At 38.7% G+C, this 21286-nt stretch overlaps 1 protein-coding gene across 1 annotated transcript in view; it reads right to left on the bottom strand.

Annotated features, from left to right (window-relative positions):
* USP37 (ubiquitin specific peptidase 37) overlaps positions 1 to 21286 on the bottom strand; it is a 34501-nt gene that overhangs the window by 10350 nt on the left and 2865 nt on the right. The window contains exons 3-18 of the mRNA XM_033065007.2: positions 20135 to 20306; positions 18947 to 19047; positions 17527 to 17708; positions 17108 to 17182; positions 16511 to 16608; positions 14925 to 15009; positions 13843 to 14004; positions 13368 to 13499; positions 11511 to 11634; positions 11060 to 11265; positions 9870 to 9987; positions 8591 to 8670; positions 7915 to 8079; positions 6401 to 6466; positions 5341 to 5491; positions 1369 to 1621 (exon numbers count right to left, since the gene is read on the bottom strand). Coding sequence (XP_032920898.1) covers positions 1369 to 1621; positions 5341 to 5491; positions 6401 to 6466; positions 7915 to 8079; positions 8591 to 8670; positions 9870 to 9987; positions 11060 to 11265; positions 11511 to 11634; positions 13368 to 13499; positions 13843 to 14004; positions 14925 to 15009; positions 16511 to 16608; positions 17108 to 17182; positions 17527 to 17708; positions 18947 to 19047; positions 20135 to 20306 — 2170 coding nt within the window. The remainder of the gene's footprint in view (positions 1 to 1368; positions 1622 to 5340; positions 5492 to 6400; positions 6467 to 7914; positions 8080 to 8590; positions 8671 to 9869; positions 9988 to 11059; positions 11266 to 11510; positions 11635 to 13367; positions 13500 to 13842; positions 14005 to 14924; positions 15010 to 16510; positions 16609 to 17107; positions 17183 to 17526; positions 17709 to 18946; positions 19048 to 20134; positions 20307 to 21286) is intronic.

Raw genomic sequence — 21286 nt, 5'->3', positions numbered from 1 at the left:
AGGAAACATCTGAAATGAACATTCATTCAGCTGCTGCATACATTCCTGCAGCTGCAGGACACTTTGATTCTTGCTTGCAACTGAGAAAGGGTCAGAACCTGCTTCAACAGCTATCAGGCACCAGCATGTGAAACTTCATGGTTTTGTCTTGTGCAGATTTCAACGTCTGCTGATTAGTTATTAACAAGAATAATACAAGGTACTCACAGTATCTGTGAGCCCTTAAACACAAGGCCAACAGCACCAGAACCATAATCCATCAGTCTAATCCTTTTAGGATAAAAGAACTCTAGAATTTATTACATGAACTTTGAAAACTTCCAATATAAGAAGAAATACAGAACTTATATTAAACATGTACTTTTTGCTTAAGAGTCACAAAAGGGTCTTCAAATAATTACATTGTACTTTACAAAGAAATTCTGGACAGAAATATTTTATAGTTTATGTGGCCACATTCTATCACAACACCCTAAGGAACATTACTGTATAAAAAGGAGGGCACAAAGCAGGCTGATCACATACATAGTATATAGTATTGCTCTTACACCAGCAAGCCTGGCAAGAGCTGTCCATTGAATCAAGTGCCATTTTTGGTAACAGTGGGGTATTCTGTTGTTAATTAACCTCCTGGTTCTTAAGAGGACACAAGCATATTGTTTTTGGTCTCTTTTTCCATGCAATTAAAACCCCGACCAAAAGCATGTAGCACACAATAAATGATAAACCACTCATATTTCCTTCAGCTGGCTAAAGGAAGACTCAACTTCCCCACACTGAGATCACACAGGCTCCTCCTTGTACTTAACCATGTCTCTCTGTCAGAGGCCATAAATCACAGGTGTATCTAAAGCTTACAAGTCTTTGGAAAAATATACAGAGATATAGTTAAATTCATTAGTAACTAGTGACAAAACAGTTGTGTTTTAGGAAAGCATTCTAGTCTTATGCTATGTGAACACTACAACACTACTGTGCAACTGTGCTGCCCAGGCTACCACAGCTACAGTAATGAAAATACTTTCTGCTTATGGAAGAGTCAGTTCCAGACATGGCCAAATATTAGGAAATTTAATTGTCTGGCACAGGAACCTGTGGAAGCATGTGTTAATCAAGAGAGGAACAAAACGGAAATTAACTTTGAATTGTGGAGGTGACAGACTGACAGGAAAAATACATTTTCAGTTTGATGAATTAAATACTTTGCACACAGGGAAATTATAAAGTTTAAGTTCCTAAAACTCTGAGCAAGTCAGGCAGTTTCAGGAGTGCACTTGCATCCAGTTCCTACCATCAGCCACTACCAACCTGACATTATCAGTAACCTGCTTAGCCCACTAGAGTCCAGTTAAGGTTACTTTGCCTTACCTGAGTCTAATACTGTTTTGGGTTTCTCCATCTCCATAGATTCCAGGTTTTCTGGCAATTCTTGAATTTCATCATCTCCAAAACCAGTGTCTGGGCTGCTTGTGGGTTTATCTTCATCATGGCTCAGAGACAGAGAAGCTTCCCTTTTGCTAATCTCTAAGACAGCTGCTAGCAGCTCATCTTCACTCATCCCATCAAAACCTGCATTAGCCAGCTCGGGTTTATCACCCTCCATTTTACTTCTTTTTGAACCCTAGAGATGAATGGAGTTATGATTAAGTGTTTGAATAAACAGGTATATAACACCAGTTTTACATTTCAGTGGAGATTTATTTTTATTAACCCCAGGGAGGGGGAACTTGGCACTGTCAACATTCAACATTGTTACATGAGACTCTGGAGAGACAGCCTTTGTAGCTACACTTACTCCACGGAATAACATTTAAATACACACTACAACCAGTTTTTACAGGCCTTGTGGAGTAACATACACAAGATAACTCTTCCCTTCTTCCTTTCCTTCAAAACACTTCCCCTTTAAGTTCTGATGAATTCTCAAGCCCCTGGCAAGTCAGTGCTGAGATACAAGCAGGGAAATTGCAAGTTTGTTAACAAAGGATGAAGCGGGAACACAAGAGTAACTGAACTCAAATATAGGGATGGAAGAATAGAAAATGAAATTGAGCTGGTATGAAGAGTAATTAAAATTATGTTTTGTGCTGCAGATTTGCCATATGAAATCTTTATGTGAATAGAAGGAAGAGGGCAGGACTTGCAAACCAAGTAAGAAAACAGTTAAACAAGGAAAGGGGGAATTATTCTTTCCCAAGGAGAAGAGAAAGATTTTCAACTGGAAGAAAGAAAAACTGCCTTAGTCTTAATCTCAATTTTCCTTTTTACAGTTCATTTTCCTAAAGTTGATGCTCATCAACTCCTACACCACCGTGATTTGCAAATAATATAGTAATTTCAATCATTTTGATATTACCTGTTAATCAGGAGGTTAACCTCCATGTATGCATGTTTACACAATTACACTGTTTACCATATGCTTAGAATTTCTTTTCCTATATTATGTTAAAAATGGGGTAAGATGGTTTCTATTAAAATGTACTTATCCAGGTCTTATTCAAAACTGCATAGGATGGATCCCAGAAATTTGTTAAAATGAACAAAATTATGTTTTTACTGCTTTTTACCCAAATACAGCAAGCATTTTGTATTAAAACTGCCTTATCAAGCAAGATTAGCAAACGAATTAGCCAGCTAAACTGCTTGCTCTAGACATGTTGCCCTCCAAGAATTAGAAGTGACAAATTTAAACCTCTCTCCTGACAGCAATTTATGCACTGAGTAAGTAAAGCAGAGTACCTGCTTTTTAAGCTTTCTGATTTCTCTCTTTGCACCTGTAGGCTACCAACATCAAAACTGGTTTAGCTCTTCAGCAAACCCAAGTTCCAGGCTCTCTGCCAACAACTACCACTAACTCAGTGGACGGACTTTAAAGATTTGGCAGAATCTGAGCATCATTTGAATACAACTTTTCTACTAGACATTATTTGCATAGATTTTAAATAGCTTAGGCTCTAAGGCTGCTTTAAGTAATTTTAACAAGTCCTTCAAATACTCCTTCAGCTGCAGAAGCAGAGATCACAGGAGTTGCAGCTCTGCCCTGTTCAGCTGGATAACTGCTATTTCCCCCTGCCACCCAGTGGCATACACAGATGCTATTCCAGCTGTTCTCCCACATGGCAGGGACATTTTGAAAGGAGTGCCTAGCAAGGGATGTACTGGCCCGACAAAGTGACCACCAAGCCCTCAATGCAACACCATCCACAGCTGTTTTGAGAATCATACCAAGAGAAATGGTGCAGCAACAGTACTGCCACTTCCAAAAACCAGCACCAAGTCTCCCAGGACAACACTGAGAAGGTCAGAGAACCTGGTTGGTCAGGCCTGAGGTTGCAAAGTGCCCAATATGCATGGTCACAGAATAAAATCATTTATGTGCAATCATCTCTTTCCCACAACAGGCTGTAAAGTCTGTAATTAATTTGTTATTCGAATTAGTATGCTATATTCCCACAAATTTTGCACTTACAGGACTTGTGCAGCAGAAACTACCCACTCTTCCTCACAAACAAAACTCCAGGAAGAATCAGGACAGTTTGAAATACCTTTTCTGTACATAAGAGGGACTTCAAAGACAAGCTTGTTTCCTTCCCCCAGCTGCAGCCAGGCATAGATGTGCCACGCAGGACAGAAGCTGCAAGACCTTCAGCAAAGGGTTTTCTGTGTTTTCCCACAGTAATCCATTCCATCCCTACATACCCTGACCATCAGGAAGTGTTCCCTAATACTTAATCTAAAAATTACTGACTGCAATTTAGTCTATTACTTCTTTTTCTATCCACCACAGGCACAGAAAACAGCTCAAGTGTTTCTATTAACTTCTTCCCCTTCCTTGCAGACAGAAGCCTTGCTTGTTTTCCTTTAAACTAAAGACTAAACTGAAGACCACTTGCCTGCTCTTTCTCTCAAAGTCTTCCTTTCTAGACCTCTGACCATTCATGCTCCTCTCCTCTGGCCCCTCTCCAGTTAATCTATAATTTTTTTTCAGTCCAGAGCCCAAAGATGGATAGAGACCTCCAGCTAAAGCTCAATTCTGAGGAAAAAAGGAGGGTTACTTCACACAATGTGTATGAAGGCTATGGTTCTGTCTAGATACTTCTATTTTCAGCCTGCCTGACCTTGTGATTCACTGTCCCCTTTCATGCCCTTTCTGAAGGCCCACTGTTGTCCCAGCTGTCCCCATCCCACAATTATACTTGACTAATCCTGATAAGAATAGCACCTCTACTGAACAACCTCTCCTATTTTTATGCAATTTCTCAGATTTGTCAAGATCATTTTTATCTGTAGTTCTGAGCTTCATCAAACTGGCAGCCCTTCCCAGCTCTGGATATTCTAAAAATTTAACACTCAGTACCTGTCATTTATTAAATACTGGGTCAGGATCCTCCCTTGGTTTGATTTTCCCATCAGATCAGAAACTGCAGATATCTCCCTCTTGTTACCTACTGCTTTCATCCAGATTTATATCTGTCCCTTAATACCATAATCAAGGCCACAAGCCTCTGTTTGATTAAAATAGCCCTATGAGCATTGTCAAAAACTTTAGTGAAGCAAAAGCTTTATAGCAGCAGAGATGCAGGAAACTTGTCCGAAGCACTAGGCCTGCAGCACTCTTAACAGAAAAAAGTGGCACAGCAAGATAATCCTCTAAGCTGCTTCTATTCCCTTCTGGGTCATCATTTCTTCCCACAGAGCTCATCTACCTGCTAATACACTGGCCTGACCGAGGCAAAAAAAAAGTATTTTGGCAGCATTAACACTAGTCACAAGGAAAAGCTCAAAGGCAATTTGAAATTAACTGTGCCATTACACCAATGAACTTGGTCTCTTCACACTTCTTTGTGTCTGCCTCCAAAGACTGTTAGCTTCAGCTTCTAAAAGCATTTTAAAAGCCACACTTGAAAGAGGACACAGATTGGATGTGCATGAAATTCTTTCAGTTGAATATTTTGCTTAGCCCAACTTGTACTGGATCTAATTTAATCAAGGGCTTTACTGCACACTTTTGTTATTGACAGCACATAATACTTCAGCCCAGGAACATTATTAGGGGAAGTTACCCAAAGGACTGACCAAACTGCTAAGCAGCTGGTATACATAACCTGAAAACTCAAGTTCAATTGCAATGCAATTACTTCTGTTCCCAGTGGGAAGCCAAGACAACTGCAGAGAGAGGTCAATTAGCAAAGCACTCCCTTCTGGCATTGCAGTGCTAATTAGGAGGAAAAAAACTTCATCTGACATCAATTTCACTCAGTTTATGCTAAAAAAAAGCACACAGCAGACATGAGCACACACAGGATCCAGTACATGAAAGTTGGTGGGTTTTCCCCTTACCTTTTCTGGCTCTTCTTGCAGTTGTTGCTGATCTCTACTCTGTATGTTACACAACCTTTGGCTATGGGCAACAGAGCGTTTCAACGGCTCATCATCACTGTCAGAATCTACATAGAGGGCTGCAGAGCTCTTTGACTTGAAAGTATACTTTCTGTAAATCAAAAACATGGCTATTAAACTTCACAGCATTGCAGCATCATACTAATGTCTCAAAGCAACTGTTGAAGCAATGCTTTCACACTGTTCAACTGGGGAACAAACTGCAACAAAAACAATTTATTAATATGGCAGTCAAGGTTTTCAGAAAAGCTTTATTTTACTGGGTTAACTGACTTATCCACCTGAAGCCTGCAATAATAGCTTTCAACATTAAAAGTCAGAGTGTGGCTCTTGCTTTTAAGGCCAAGGATTCTGCACTTCATTACCTTGCAATCCCAGACTGAACTCATTTGAGACAAGGCCACATTAATACATAGAATTTGGCATAAGTCATTTGACTTGTGTTTTTAAAGTTGGACAGAGGACTTCTCACAACATTACCCAGATATAAGAAGTACAAAAATGCACCAATTTTCCATTTTTCCTGTTTGCTCTTCCATTAAGACAAATTCTTGCTTTTTTAAAGCAGAAGACAAAGGAGTCTGGGGAAGTCTCAATTTCTGTTCTATTAGTAAATCTGGTTTTTAAGCATACCTCAATGCAAAACCATGTGTGATACCACATTTTTCACAGTATCAAAAACTGGCTGTCTCATCTTTGCAAATAAACTTAAGGAGTCAACCACCTGTTCCCAAAATACCCATTTTGGCTCCATAGAGGCAGAACAAAGAGAGAGATTGCAGAAGTAGAAATAATTTTGCTTCTTAAACTAGGCAAATTGCACCACTGATGTTACTTTCAGCTACCACATAACACCAATAAAACTCAGATATGAAAAAAGTAGCTGAAATAATTTACAATATGAAAAACAGAGAAGAACAAGAAAATCTAAAAATGCCTTCGAACCCACGCCACAAAACCCCAGGCCATTGGACATGGGCATTTCCAAGCTACAACTCACCTACAAGGTGTGGAAGTGCTTACAGTACAGGAATTCACCATTTGGGAAGCTTTCAATGGGCGGGAACTATTAAAAGAGAAAAATATTTATTGCAGTAGTTACAGTCTTTAAAAAGTAAGCGTTTACTCGTCTGCTATGCATGCAAATCCATGACCAAAAGAACAAGCTGAATACCATTATGTACTTGCTAATTGCTTAGATTTACAGCAATAACTTCATCACACTATGAATAAACAACAGTTGTTCAAAACCATGTATAATCCTTTAAACTTGATTCACTTCTTGGTGATGCACCCTTAGGGACCAGCTCACAAATTAAAGGCTCTCAGCTCCCATGTCAAGACAACTCATTCCTTTATATTTTATTCCCACCAACACTTGAGTTCCTGCTCCCAAACCACAGTCTCCCGCTGTTGTCTGGATCAGCCAGTTTTCTGGCATATCCCACATCTTAATTTCTCCTGCCTTACCTAGATTCCTCTGAACCAACTTCCTGCTCCATTTAATCCTTTCATGAGCTCCTCAAAGTCCATCACTATCACTACACATCTATCAAACAGATGGTAGCCACTACAGAAATATTTTCTAATCTTCCCTCTAAACCAGGGTTGCTTCTCTCCCCTTCCACTCCCTGGTCAATCACAATGGTTTCCATGACTGAAAAAACTCCAAAGCTATTTCCAACCTATTTTCAAGCACTGCTACTCTGGTTAGCATAAACTGTTTGTTGTGTTTGACATTTCTACTGTTAAAACAGTATGGAAAACATCCACTTACACCTCAAAACACCACTGGAAAACATTTGGCACAACATCTGCCACACTGCTGAACACATGCACCAGATGTGTCCTAGCTCACTATGGGTACCCTGGCTATGTCACTCAGCAGAGGCTACAAGAGACCTAAGGATTTCTTGTTCCTTATTCTGCCACATGCTTCCTATGTGACAACTGGCACATTTAATCTCTGTGTCTCAGGTCAGGCAGCTGCACAGTAGTAACAGTCACAGGAAAAAGGAGAGTGTTTTCAGCATGCAGAGTGCTCAGATACTACAGCAGCAGTGAAAGGAAAGGAAAGAATGAAAAATGAATGACAGCACAGGAGGTGCAAGTGGAAATTTGCAGAAAAATGTAGGATGTTTTGTCTTCTAAGTGGAGTTAGAGTGCTCTGAAGGGAAAGGTAATCTAGATTGCTTTGGACTGAGAGGCCTACATTTTAAAAATTACTAACAGAAGTGTTCTTAAAAAGAATATAAAGTTATTTTCAAGGACAGTGAAGAACATTATCTTCCCAAATATTCCCTAGATAGTGCCCAACCATCTCTTCCTACTGCTTCTATCATGCTTCCTTTACAGACATGTTCTTATGACAGCAGCGTTACAAACTAGCAGCACACATCTGAAGCTGCCTAATTGTAATGTTTCCTGCCCAGACATCCTCCGGAGGAGATGTGACAAGTGCCTGCCTTGTGGCATACATGATTAACACAGCAGGGACCAAAGTTGCACACTTACATGGCAGAATGGACACTCCATCCCAGCGTCAGTGGCAGCCTGGTGCTTTCTGTACAGTGGGAAAGCAGGGTTAAGTATCTTGGAATAACCACTTGCTGCCCGACTTTATGATTCAGAGACAATGCTACATTGAAGCTGTATCGTTTCAGATGAAGAATCAGGACCCTGAGAGATGAAAGAAGGACAAATGTTAATCTCAAGACAGAAGTCAGAAAATCTATTCAAAATCCAGGTAAGCTTTTTTCCAAAGGCATTCACCTGACCAAACCAGGTAATTACTTTGGGGTGGCAGGCAAATACTGACCATCTCTTATCTGCAAGACACAGGTAATTATGTCCCTGTTCATCAGCCAACTTGTGCAATATTAAAATTCCAGAATATATTTACTGTATCTGCTTTGTTCACATCCCAGAAACCTCAAGAAAAGGGGAAGGGGAAAACTCAGTCCTCCTTGTGTAGCAACAGCGAGGAAGAAACAAGCCCTGCTGAGGGCTTCCACGGCTTCTCTAGAGTGAAACTGAAGAACAGCATGCAGGCTGACTGCAGGTGCATCTCTCTCCCACACAGACATGCTGTCCTGCTCATTTTCCTACCTTTACTCTTCCAAGGGATTTTTGCTTGCACTTTTGTAACATATGCTTCAAGGAAGGAGAAGGAACAGGTGTCAACATTTACCTGGGAAGCCTGTTGAACTTGTGTGTGACAACAGCAGACTTTCCATTGCACTTCTCACAGGAATACTCAATCTCCTCTGCCTGTTTAAGGGGGCAGAGAAATGACTTGAGGAACAAAAGAGAAATCAAACCTATCTCAAACAAAAATACATCACACCTGTCACACAAACTCTTCAAACAGCAGTAACCACTTAAAATTATAATCACCTTCATCTTGACCTAGTAAGAGGGCAGGCAGCAGACCTTAAAATTTGACATCATTTCCACTAACACAGGTGGAATTAGTCTTGCAAGTCTACTGGAGACCACTGAATTAGCCACCATTGTGACACAAATTAGCTTCCAAAGGGAGGGGACAATCTTGTGAGGTTAACAGTTTTCTCTTCCCTACACAAGATTTTCTGGGGTTCTTTTTTCCTAATAACTTATGGTGGAGGATGGTGCCATGAAATTTTCTCCCTCTTGTTCTAAACCTCTGCTTTGTTCCTCAAAAGCTATCCTCACCTAAACTTACCAAGGGTATGCTACATGAGGAGAGTTCTGAACAGACATCAAAAGGGGAAGCATCCCTTTCCTGAAATTACATAACTTGCCCCTCAAACATTCCTACAGCCCTCTTAAGTGAAGCCAAATTACAACATTACAATTTAAGGAATTTTTTAAGACCATAAGACCTCCACCAGCTTTTTCTTCTAAAAGCATGTCAATTATTCTCTCTTGAAAGTACTATCTATACAGAGAGGAAAAAAAAAGGTTTCTCTCAAGATATGACAAAATACAACACTGATTCACAGACATATGGCTCATTTTTATCTTTCAGAAGGTTCACCTTGAAGCTCTACTTACAAAGTAAGCATCCACATACTACAGCTACTTGTTTTTTTAAATTATTGTACCTGCATACCTTTTTCCTCCATGCTAATTAAGGCTTGTACACAAGCTGTTGAAGCATCCTGACCCAGGAGAGGTAGCAATTCCCAAGTGATTATCCCAATCTGACAGTCTCCCTTCTCTTCTCTGTATTTGTTTACATGCCAACTCTTTCATCAAAAAAATGGGAAGTTTACCTATTTTATATCAGTTCATTTCTGCACAGCATTTTACAATAAAAAACTTCCATACACTGTTAATGGACAAACCTCAAAATGTGCAGTGTTATCTCATGAGCCTGCAAACCACTGTCATAGAAACTTAGAATCAGCTGTACAATCAGAATTTCCACATGGTACATAACCTACACACACTCCACAATGCATAAAAAGGCCCCTCAAAGTACACACCCGAAAAAAGAGGTCCAGAGAATCCTGGATTGATCGGGAAGGAAGGAATTTCTTCCTTCGAGGAAGGTCAATGGAGAGGTCATTAAACTGCTCTCGTTTAGTGACTGTTTCACCACACCTAAAAAAGAAACATGCTTGTGTAAGTCTGATGAAAAATAAACTTGAAATTCATGAATATTTGCATGTTTTAGGGTCAAGTGACTTCCCAGTAAATATATACTTCTTGATCATCCTATTTTTACTCATCAAAATGGAACTGTCTGATGCTCAGGACAAAGCTGGATCTTGCAATTTCTTTCGGAAGTTGAAACATTTGTGTAAAGGTAAGAAGAAAAACACACAGATTGCTTTGGAGAGGCAAATGATCAGGTATACAGGAAATCAAAGTGACTGCTATAGCTGAACACATCTTCATTCAGTATCCTTAGGAGAAAAGAAGTAAGCCCAGCCCAGTCTAGCAGAAGGGAAGTGCTAGAAATACTTAACCATTCTTAGAAACAAAAGAGTAGAGTCCATCTTAAAAACCAAAACCAACAAAAATCCTTAATTTTTCTTACATTTCATTTTTCTTAGGGAAAAAAAAAGACCCTACAACAGTAATTTCTCTTCTATAATTATTAGCTGGATGCACTTTACTTTTAATTGTTCTGTGGAACTAATTAAGTATACATAAACTATATTTCCAAGTATCTGTGGAATGAAACATTCCCATATGGAAATCTGCTGCACAGGTCATACACAATGAATGCCCAAACATACTGGTTTACATTTTTTTGCAAGAATGCAGAAATACTGAAGAAAATGCCTTTCCCTGGAAGCCTTTAGAAAGATCAAATTAAAAACATAGCTTCCCATTTTTCCATTTTCTTAAGAGGAAACATTACTTGGCTGAAGCTCCCTTTTCTTTCTATTCCCAAACAATTGGTACACAAAGAGTGGAGCACAAAGGCTTTCCATTGGACAGACAATGAAGAACTAGGTGGTAAGAAATTGTTTAAGGCCTGCAGCAGCAGACAGCATGGTGTGAGGTTTACAGCATTTCTAGACAAGACAGTATTTTTCTAAATATCTAGCTTTGGATAAAACACAGTTCTTAATTCTGGCTGCAACCTGCAGATGAAGTCACATGAGATGGGAACAATTCCTAGTCTTTTAAGATAAGTGCAAAATAAGTTGTCAAGCACACTTACATTTTGCAAATGATAGAATGCTGAACTTCAAACTCTAAGTTACTGATAACAGGACATGTATAAACTTTGGTGGCTGAGAGGTCATCAGAAGCACATCCTGGTGAGTTATCCTCATTAGGGACTGGTTCACTCTTCCAAGTTTTGTTTAACTTTTCCATGTCTTCCTTCAGCTGATCCAGACACTGGCTCAAGAACTCATGTGCATCCTACAAACAGGGCAAATGCAATGAAATGGCTTTTTACAACTTCATTCAGTATTTTTCTCAAACACAAAGAGACTGGGAAATTATGTTTAGCTCACTGCATTCAGTAATACTGAGGCAGTTCTGATCCAACAGTCACTGCCATTCAACCAAAAGTCACTGCCAAACAGCTGAAGCTTGACAGGTGTTCAACACAGTCCAAACACTGAACAAACTGCACATCACTGTTTCCAGACAATGATACTCACATTCTGCATGTACCCAGAAAATCTCTCTGCAGTAGCTGAAATGGCACTTTTCACCTTCTTGAGCAGCTCTTTCTTAACCTCAGGGCTGCAGACATCCTTTTTAGCAAGCAGATGGGCAAAACGTCTGCAGAAGTCAAGGCAATGAAACACTGGTTGGTTTTCCAGGACTTTAGAGAAACATAATAGAACTCATGATACCTTATTTAAGAGTTCCTAAAAGCTTTTCTCCTGTGATAAGTGGTTCAGGGGTTCTGTATGAAAATATCCCACATATAATTAACCTTTTCCATTTTCAAGAATTTCGAGATCTCATTTGAGGCCATCATCAAACAGCACTCAAATGAACAATAAACACCAATCCACAATCTTTTAAGGTAAAGAGAAAAGCCTTATAAAGCTCTAAAAACTTATTTCTGCTCTTTTACAGTAAGAAAATAAACTCATAATACTTTTTGAAAACATTTGTACTGATAGGAGATATGATATCATACAGTACCAAAATTAGCAACCCAAAAATCACTAAATTCAACTTGAATGGTTAGAATGGTTTCAATTTATGTTTTATTTTTAAACTTCCACTCATTTTCAAGCCTTACTGCTTTCAGCAATAAAAACATCATAACAGAGAAAAAAGCTGTACAAAAAGAGCCATGAGGAGTTCCTTGCTTCAAGCTAGTGCTTCTGTTAGCTTTGCTATAAAACTTCTGAAATTAACTTTACCTGTGCCTCTCAGCTACTCAGTGATTTAGTTAGCTTTTATAACTGCTTTACAATTTCACAGGCCATACAAACCAAATATATTTCAAGCATAAGTTTGGGTCATGCTACATACACAGGAAGATGTCACATTCCATGACACAAAAAACCCCCAACCCAAAGACAGGGAAAACCTGTATAATCCCAAACCCAACAACTGATACTCAGTTACCCCCCAAGATTCTGAACAGTTTACTGCAGCTTGACAAATTTCTGCTATTCTGCAGAATTCCAAGAACAGCTTGTGCTGTCCTAGCCCTCTAGAGCTGTTCTATGAAGCATGTTAGGAAACCACAGCAGTTGATAAGCAATCACTGATCAACCAGAAAAACAGTCACCAGGTTAGATGGTATAGCCAAACCAAGAGAAGACAAAGTAGATGCTTTGAGTATCAACTCTGACTTGTACAGGATCACACACTGCTCATTAGGTATATGGAGCACAACCTTCAGAGGTCTTTCTACAAAAATTAGAGAAAGGACATTTCAAGAGGCACATGGAACAACCTCTGATCCCAAGAAGTGTAGAAAGAGTTCAAGATGACACACTAAAAACAGAAAATTGCCTCAAAAAATATAAAAAATGATGAAATAGAAACCCAAAGTGTTCCTATAATCCTGCATCTTATTTAGCGACAGAAAATAAATGAGGTGCACAAGAGAATATATATTGAAAATCCCAAATGGCTGAATTGAGCTGAGAAAGATTAAGTAAACAAAACTTGAACACTTTCCACAGCTACTAAACAACAGGCATAAAGCCCCACATATCAGGTGAAGTTGGTGATCAGGTTAAACTCTATCTGGCAAAGTTTTTAAAAGAAATTTTTCTGCATCTAACTTATTTTGCAATTTCTTACATTTTCTTCTGAAGCATTTCACTCTGCCACTAGAAATACAATAAAAGAATGCCTGTAACTCAGTATTACAATCTTTAAGAACCAATTTCCTATTTCAAAAGTAAAGCTCCAAAATAGAGAGCTCTAGGATTTCTTTCATTACCTATACAGGCAAATGACACTTAACAAAGAAGCTTCAGAATTACCAAACCAGATTCAGAGTAATGAAGGAGAAAACAGTTTTCATAGAAAATTAATTTTACCTGATAAGTGCATTGAGTGGAATTTTTTTCCATGGGATACCCTGTTTGAGCAAATCATTAGCAAAAGACTGAATTGAAAATAAAGATTGCAGAATGGCATTCATATAGCAGGTGTTTCCCAAGTTTGAAAACCTGAAAAAAACCAAAACAACAGCTTCGTGTTTAATGGTCAATGTGCACATCTGCCAGAGTTAAACACAGCACTATTAATATACAGAATATTCACCCCAGCCACTACCCACAGAGTTTCTTACTGGAGCTGTTCACCATTAAAGGAACATGAATTTTCTGAAATTACTACATCTCTGAAACTCCCAGGAAGTGGATTCAAGAATACATATCCCTCCAAACTAAGAAAAGTGTTCCCTGCCTCAGTGTTCATTAATTTCAGGATTTTTAAATTAAATAATTATAACAAGAATATTCATGTTCTGATGATCAAATATGCATTTTAGATAAAGAAAATTAAATTTACCCTTGTAACTGTTGTTGAGGATGGGTGGAAAGGGGCACTCGGGGTTTGTTCCATCCTGTGTAATCTTGATTAGATCTCATTTTTTTAACAGAAAGAGGGGCAGGCTGAGAAAGGAATCCCAGGCTTCTTTTGGCTGAAGAGGTCTGGCTGGATACACTAGACCTAAAAACATAAAAGCATAAGAACGGTAAGGTTTGTAATACTCTACCTGAGAGCTATAGTCCCTGACTCTGGAATTGCAGCACTGTGGAAGACAAGGACTAATAAAGCCGTACAAGATAACTGGAATGTATCACTGTGAAAAAGAGGTGTGACAGAGAACACTTCTTTCCACAAGTGTTAAATTCTTAGCTTGGTTAAATTTCCTTATATTCACTAGTGTGCATGCAGTATAACCAAGTCTTTGGTCTTAATAAACATTTAATAATTCTCCACATGTATGATGAATGAAAGAATGATTACATAGCATGAGATCACCAATCCCAAGATATGCTTAAAATTCACATCTGGGCCAGACCTTCATTTTCAGCCTCTTGTTCTTGTAACCTAATCACTATGGATCTCAATTCCTAACATTTAAGCATGGACAAAGCTTCTTTTCTCCCTTCATCTTGTATCTCATCTATCTAGAGCAGAAACCATGAGTCTGACTGCATAGCACCTGACAAAGAAGAACCCCAAGCTCAGCAGCATTTAGTATTTGCTAAAATACTGTTATTTTAATAAAGAATTGCATGCCATTTATCTACTTGGGGAAAATGAAGCAAGGGTTCAGACTTAAGTTCCAGAGTTTATATAGAATTTGAACCATCTAGAGTCATTCACAACAACTATAACAGATTTGAGTGATTTTACAAAGTCTTTCCATTGCAAGCAGTAACTAGAGTTTGTAGGTGTAAGCAGGGCAGTTGAAGACACACTGAAGAACTGGACTGTGCTCCCGAAGGAAAAGAAAACCCAAACCAACAAAACCCACCTTGTTATGCATCTAAACACCTTGTGATCAACACACAGGAAACTGAAGAGCTTAATTCCTGTGAAGCAACTGCTATTTACAGCTCATTCTAGTGAATCAACCCTACCTGTCCAGGGTGGAACTGCCAGTGGAGTACTCTTTCGAAGAGGACCGACTACCATAAAAAGATGATGACTGCAGTGGTAAAACACCTTTAAAAGAGAAAGAAAAGCAGGACATTTTGTTCCAGTTTGCACAGCTATTTTTACAATAAACAACTTGTTTGAAAGTATTTAGTCAAAAGATTTAAAAATCCTCAAATACTGGTTTCTAGAATTGGTTGGGAGACTACTAATAAATATGCTTAGAAGTACTAATGCGAATATTAATGAAATGTAAGAAAAGGCATGATGGAGTTTAAGGTATTCAATTCAGTCTCCATCAAACTCGAAATGCAATATGAAATACTGAAAAATCATTATCTTAACTCATGCAAGTTTATAAATACCCTCCTCTTGTACAGAGAGACAAGACACATGTACAGAAAACTCCTGATTTTCAATGCAGCACACTCAAAACTCAAGGTAAATATGTAGAAGTGAAAATAGCTTCTCTTCCCACTCCCAATTTCACAGTAAATTACTATACACTTGGGGCAAAACAGCATTGTTTCATTGCTATGACATCATTGTGACATCCTGAGACTAATGTCTCAGATGGTGCCATATGAAAAAAATGTTCTCAAGAGTGAAAAACCCACCTATTAGTGAATCACAGTGCAATTTAGTTTGAATAATGAATAACCATTTGCTGCTTTTCCAGACTGAAGTTGTTTGAGCCATGCAACTTTCAGAAATGCAGATACATGAAAGAAGTTTGCAATACTGTTACCAGAACTTGCAGGGATACAGACTCTAATCTTGACTCTGAAGACAAAACCAGATTTCCATTCAGAGGTAAGCATTCACCTTACTAGCTGTTCCAGCAACACATTTGTGCCATCAGAGATGCACTAAAAAAGGATGCATCCACCAACGTTCCCCATAAAAACAAGATCTTGAATTCATTCCTCTTTATGAGGAAAGAAGCTAAGTATTTATTAATGAAACTGAAGAACAGTGCTGCTTGCTAGCTTATCTACATATTGTCTGTATTTCTGTACTGTCTGTAAAACCTTGTCCCACAGCAATATTCAACTTGGTAGAAACAGGATAAAAGTCCTGGCCCCAAAGAGCTCCCCCTATAAGTTCTGGGGAAGAGATAAGGAAGTAAAAACAAACAGCACACATTTTAAAGACAAAAACAGCCTACAATTGACATGGGTATTAAGAGCAAAGAAAAGTTTTAAAAATAAATAAATAAGCAAGCAAGCAAAAAGGAGTTTACAGAAATCCCCTCCCAAGGAAGAGGGTAGCTTGGAACAGTTTGAAGCTGCTTGTTGGAATTTTCAAGCAAGTTGGCTCATGGGCTGGCATCAACACTGAAGAATAAAGGTCAAGGCCACACTAGAGCAGGACAGGCTTTGAAAATGAAGGCAGGTTATTTGCATCTCATGTACAGCTCTGGAGGAAGTAACAAAGTTAATGGCATAGCAGATTAGGAAAAAACTCCTCTGCAACAACTTGCGGAACTACTGTCAAAGGGGTAAAATCCTACTGGTAAAGGCTAGGTATAATTTGACTTTACTTTTTTTTTTTTTTTTTTTTTTTTTACCTGACGTCCTATTCTCCTCAGCCTGCTTCAGGTTCAACTGTTTCTCTCTGCTACTATTCAAGTACTTCCAGGCTGGATCACTCAAGGCTTTATTATTCCTACAGAGAGGAGAGTGGAAAGCAGTGCAGTTAAGGGAGATATGGGATATTCCTGTTCAATATTTACAACTTATTTTAAAGCATTTCTCTCCTATCACCTTTAATTCTTGACCATGATGAACAGTAGAACTTCACTCATGTAAGTTTAACCAACTAATTTAAACAAACCCTCTTACAATTAAATCTGAATTGAAACACGTGGAACTTCTTCTTCAAATGGCAATTTCCCTTTATCAGTTTTGTTTTGAAAAGGGTGAAAGCACATGCAGTCCTGACTGACAAAAGATCAATGACACAAAATTTGCATGTGCCAGTTCATGCAAATCAACTGCTGGAGAAGTTTGTATTTCCCTTATCAGCCCTGAACACATACCTTATTTCAAGTACCCAACGTGTTCACAAGCTGACTGACCTGGTCCACATGGCTGAGAGCATTCTTTTCAGAAAAATATACTTACAATGAACAAGTAATTTTAAATCAAAAACACCTGTTACTTACGTTGAAGAATCATTCTCTTTGGGATAATCTTCACTCATTTCTGAACCAGGGGGTTGTGTTCTTTTCCTCTTTTCACTGATGACAGAAAAATTTGTGGTCATTCATTCTGATAGGACCCTCTTGCAACTGAACAGAATTTCTCAAAGATTTCCATGCATTTTGGACCTAGCTTCTGCAATCTCCACTTTCATAGCACACAGAGAAGCCTTTGGTCTGCCCAACTCCTAAGCTGTACTTAAAGCTCTAGTGCCAGTACTAGTTAGAGGCTGTAAAAGCGTGTATTAACATTCTGTCTAAAGTAACAGCAAAACTAGAGGAAGACTTATATTCCCTTCTTATGTCTCAGTGTACTGAGTTCCATCTGTAGCTCCATAAAGAGCTGGATTTTAACAGTATTATAGTAAGAAAAATCCTCTTACCGATTCTCCAATAAGCCTGTCCTGTGAGGGACTGATGATGCAGGAGATGCTGAAATGTTCACCCTGCTGCTTGGTGTTCCAGCTCCAGCAGAATTCTTAATAGAGCCTCTGGCTGGGGTGCCCAGCACCTTGCGAAATGTATTCTCCTCCTTACTCTCCACGGTCACTCTTTTGGGAGGAGTCTGCAAAGCCCAAGTGGAGGGGGCCAGGGAGAAAACACAAGAGTGAAAAAACAGGAGAACCTTTAGTCTAATCTAGGATCTTCATCACTTTTTATTTGAGACAGTGTAGCATCCAGAAGTGGAAAGATGCTATTTGCAACAGATTCAGAGAGTTTAAATTAGACATAGGTAAAATTTTGACTGAGTCATAGAAGTCCTAAACATGAAACTCTACCGTAGTAACCACTTTCCCTTCTCATTTTCCAATGCTAAGTCAGTTGAATGTAAGTTTTAAAAATTTCCTTTACAAGCTTTGACATTAAAAAAGCCAAGGTGTAATCCCTAACTATCCCCAGATCAATCCTGGGTGGCATTACAATTAAAATGATTAAAAAGATGCACTAAAATCCACTTAATTAAAACAGTGCCCTGACCACCTTGGGCCAAACAAGCCCTACATGTGATGCAATGGAAAGAGGTAATAATTGGTTGACTAAGGAATTTTGGTCAATTTTAGACTTAAAAACTGAACATGTCTAATCTCACCACTGTATGCATAGCTTCAAGCTTTTACAGTGAGATTGCCTTTCAGTAATAGGTGGAATTTGTCTTGGGGCAATGTCAGAAATAGTCTCCTTCAGGGCAGTAATATAAGTATATTCAGAGAGATAAAGTAAATTAAAGCCAGTAAATATACCATGAAATCTGGGGAGAAAAAGAAGAACAAAAATATTTCAAAGGAAAACAACTTCTGGGGGAAAGTCTGTGAAATTTACACAAAAATGTGAGCAGAATGCCACAAATTCAGTAACTTTATTCTGATATAAAACTGGATCAGCTGCTTTTTAATGTACACATTTGGCTGAAGTCTGCTAAACTCATTAAGACCCATGCTGACTAGCACATGGTCACACATGTAAGGTGTTTGGCATAAAACAAAGGGAAATTCAGAACTATGTGAGTCTCAGTCTTGGACTTTCCTTCTATTTCTACTTCTTCTCTGCCTAAAAGCTCATACGTGAAGAACACAGACTAACTTCCATAGCCAGATACTGATCTTTCTTACTCATATAGAAGGTATCTCCTCACAACAAAGATACAGCATTGCCAACCACCCCATGCACTTCTATTCCAAGCTCTCTAGGTTAAAAACGCTTTGGATGTAAAGTATTTATAGTGCTATTACAATGTACGGTAAGAGAACGAGAGGAAGAGAGGAACAGAATAAAATCAGTAAAAACTTGAACAATTTAACAAACCTGGTTCTCTATGTAAGAGAATTGCCTGTTAGCTTCCTTCTGTGGGGCCCTGCTGCCCAGCACACCTCCAAAGCTGCCAGATCCTTGTGAGGGTTTCCCAGCTGACAGAAAAAGTACACAATATTTGATTTGATTGTCATTTAACCAACTGGGATTTTTATTTGCACAAGGTTTAGCTGGAGTTGATTTTGGAAAGGGTATGCTAGATTTCCTGCCAATAGACTACAATATTCTGAATGCACAGACATAAGCACGTGTTTATGGATATCCCTCATATTGGTCATTTAGCCACTTGGTAGCAAACTTCTTATCCTTAAAAAGAACTAAATGAAGGAAGTAAAATGAAAAATGAAGATACTGAAGATAATGGGCGATTAACAGAACCTTTCAAATACCAACACACAACATAAACAAATCCTGTATGTTAATCTCTGATTATTGTTCAGCATAAGGTATAAATTAAAAAATCAAATTCAAGGTCAGAAAGAAGCATTTACAGAAGTGCAAAGAAAGCCAGGAACACAAGGAGGACAAAATGTGCTGAAGATGTGTGCTGCTTTTGGCTGAAACAGAGTTAATTTTCTTCACAGAAGTGACGATAGGGCTGTTTTGGATTTATGCTGTAAATATTGCTGATAACAGAGATGTTATAGTTATTGCTGAGCTCTGCTCACAAAGAGTCAAGGCCTTTTCTGCTGCTCACATCACCCCTGAGGAAGCAGGGGGTGCACAAAAAGCTAGGAAGGGACACAGATGGGACAGCTGACCCCGACTGACCAGAGGGATATCCCACACCATGTGGCATCATGCTCAGTGTATAAAGCTGGGGAAGACTTGAAGGAGGCACAGTGATGGTATTTTGTCTTCTCAAGTCACCATTACACATGGTAGAGTCCTGCTTTCTTGGAAATGACTGAACACCTGCCTGCCCACAGGGAGTGGTGAACGAATTCCTCATTTTCTTTGCTTGTGTGCACAGCTCTTGCTTTACTTACTAAACTGTCTCTACCCACAAGTTTCCTCATTTTCACTTTTCTCATTGTCTTCTCAACCCTATGGGGAAGAATGAGTGAGCAGATGCTTGGGGTTTAGCTGCTGTTTGACATGGTTAAATCATGATAAGATGGAAAAAGAAAACACAACACCTCTCCACAATGCTATAGCATGATTTACAACAATTGCACTTACCAGTGTGAACCCTGTCTTGATGGACTGCATCCAAATACATCCGCATTTCATTTGCATCTTTAAACGGTACCTTATCAATTGTCAGAAAGCTGGTGTCCTTTAGTGTTAGCATCAGGCAGCACAGTTTTCTGCCATTTGGTCGTAAGGTCACAGTTTTAATGTTATGGCTTAACTGAAAACAAGAAAGTGACTATAAGTATAAATGCAACTTCAAAAGCCCAAAATACTTACAAATTCAAACAAAATATTTCAAATAGACAGGATAAGAGAGACTCCCACCAAAATACTTCTCCTTGCTCCACTTCAAGGAAACACTAAACCTCATAGAATCAATATGATTTGTGACCTTGGCATCTGACAGAACTGTAAGGACAGTATCACTACTGCTCAACACTAGAGTCTGGACAAGCTTTCTGAAACTGACTTTCCTACTGAGTGTGACACTTGTAAATGTGAAGGAAAAACAACTTTATGAAGTCCCTTTAGTGAAAACTTCCACATAAAGTGCAAAATACAATTTAAGATGGGGAAAGTTTCAAGTATTAAACACAAATTTCTCACTTCACAATTTGCTCCCAGAGAAAACAGATTTGAAATGGCTTAAAAAATTTGCTGAGGGAGTTAAGTCAGTAAGAAACAGGCTTGGTCTGTATGTAACATCGTAACAATTAAATGAAAGTCAAAACTTTCAGGGTTATGGTTGAGCACAGGAAGGATTTCAATAAGAATTTGTGCCCCCTAATGATGCCACTGCTACTTTATAACCTTATTTATTATTTCATTCTAAGTCACCTATAAAAACCGGCTGTTGGGTAGAGGTTCTACTACTCATACAGGTTGAGGGCAGCTCAGAAAGACTGAGACAGTAAAAGGCACTCCATGTCCAATGAGATTTTTTTTCTATTAAGGCCTCTAGCCTCTTGAAAAACCAATCTAGACACAACAGCAGCTTCCAAGAGGAGCAGGAAAACCACTTCGATCAGAAATTAAGGATTTGTTTTAATGGGAACATTACACTTTTGAAATACTTTGTGTTTCATCCTTGTATTTTGAGTTTGGGTTTGGTTTTTTTTTTGTGGGCTGTTGGGATTTTTTAAAATAGAAGCTAAAAATATCTTCAAAGACCTAAGAATTGAATAACAGGCTCCAAGT

Source organism: Catharus ustulatus, chromosome 7 (assembly GCF_009819885.2).
Source record: "Catharus ustulatus isolate bCatUst1 chromosome 7, bCatUst1.pri.v2, whole genome shotgun sequence".
NCBI classification, from domain to species: Eukaryota; Metazoa; Chordata; class Aves; order Passeriformes; family Turdidae; genus Catharus; species Catharus ustulatus.
Note: the sequence above shows the minus strand (reverse complement) of the source record. Positions and strands in the feature narration are given on the sequence as shown.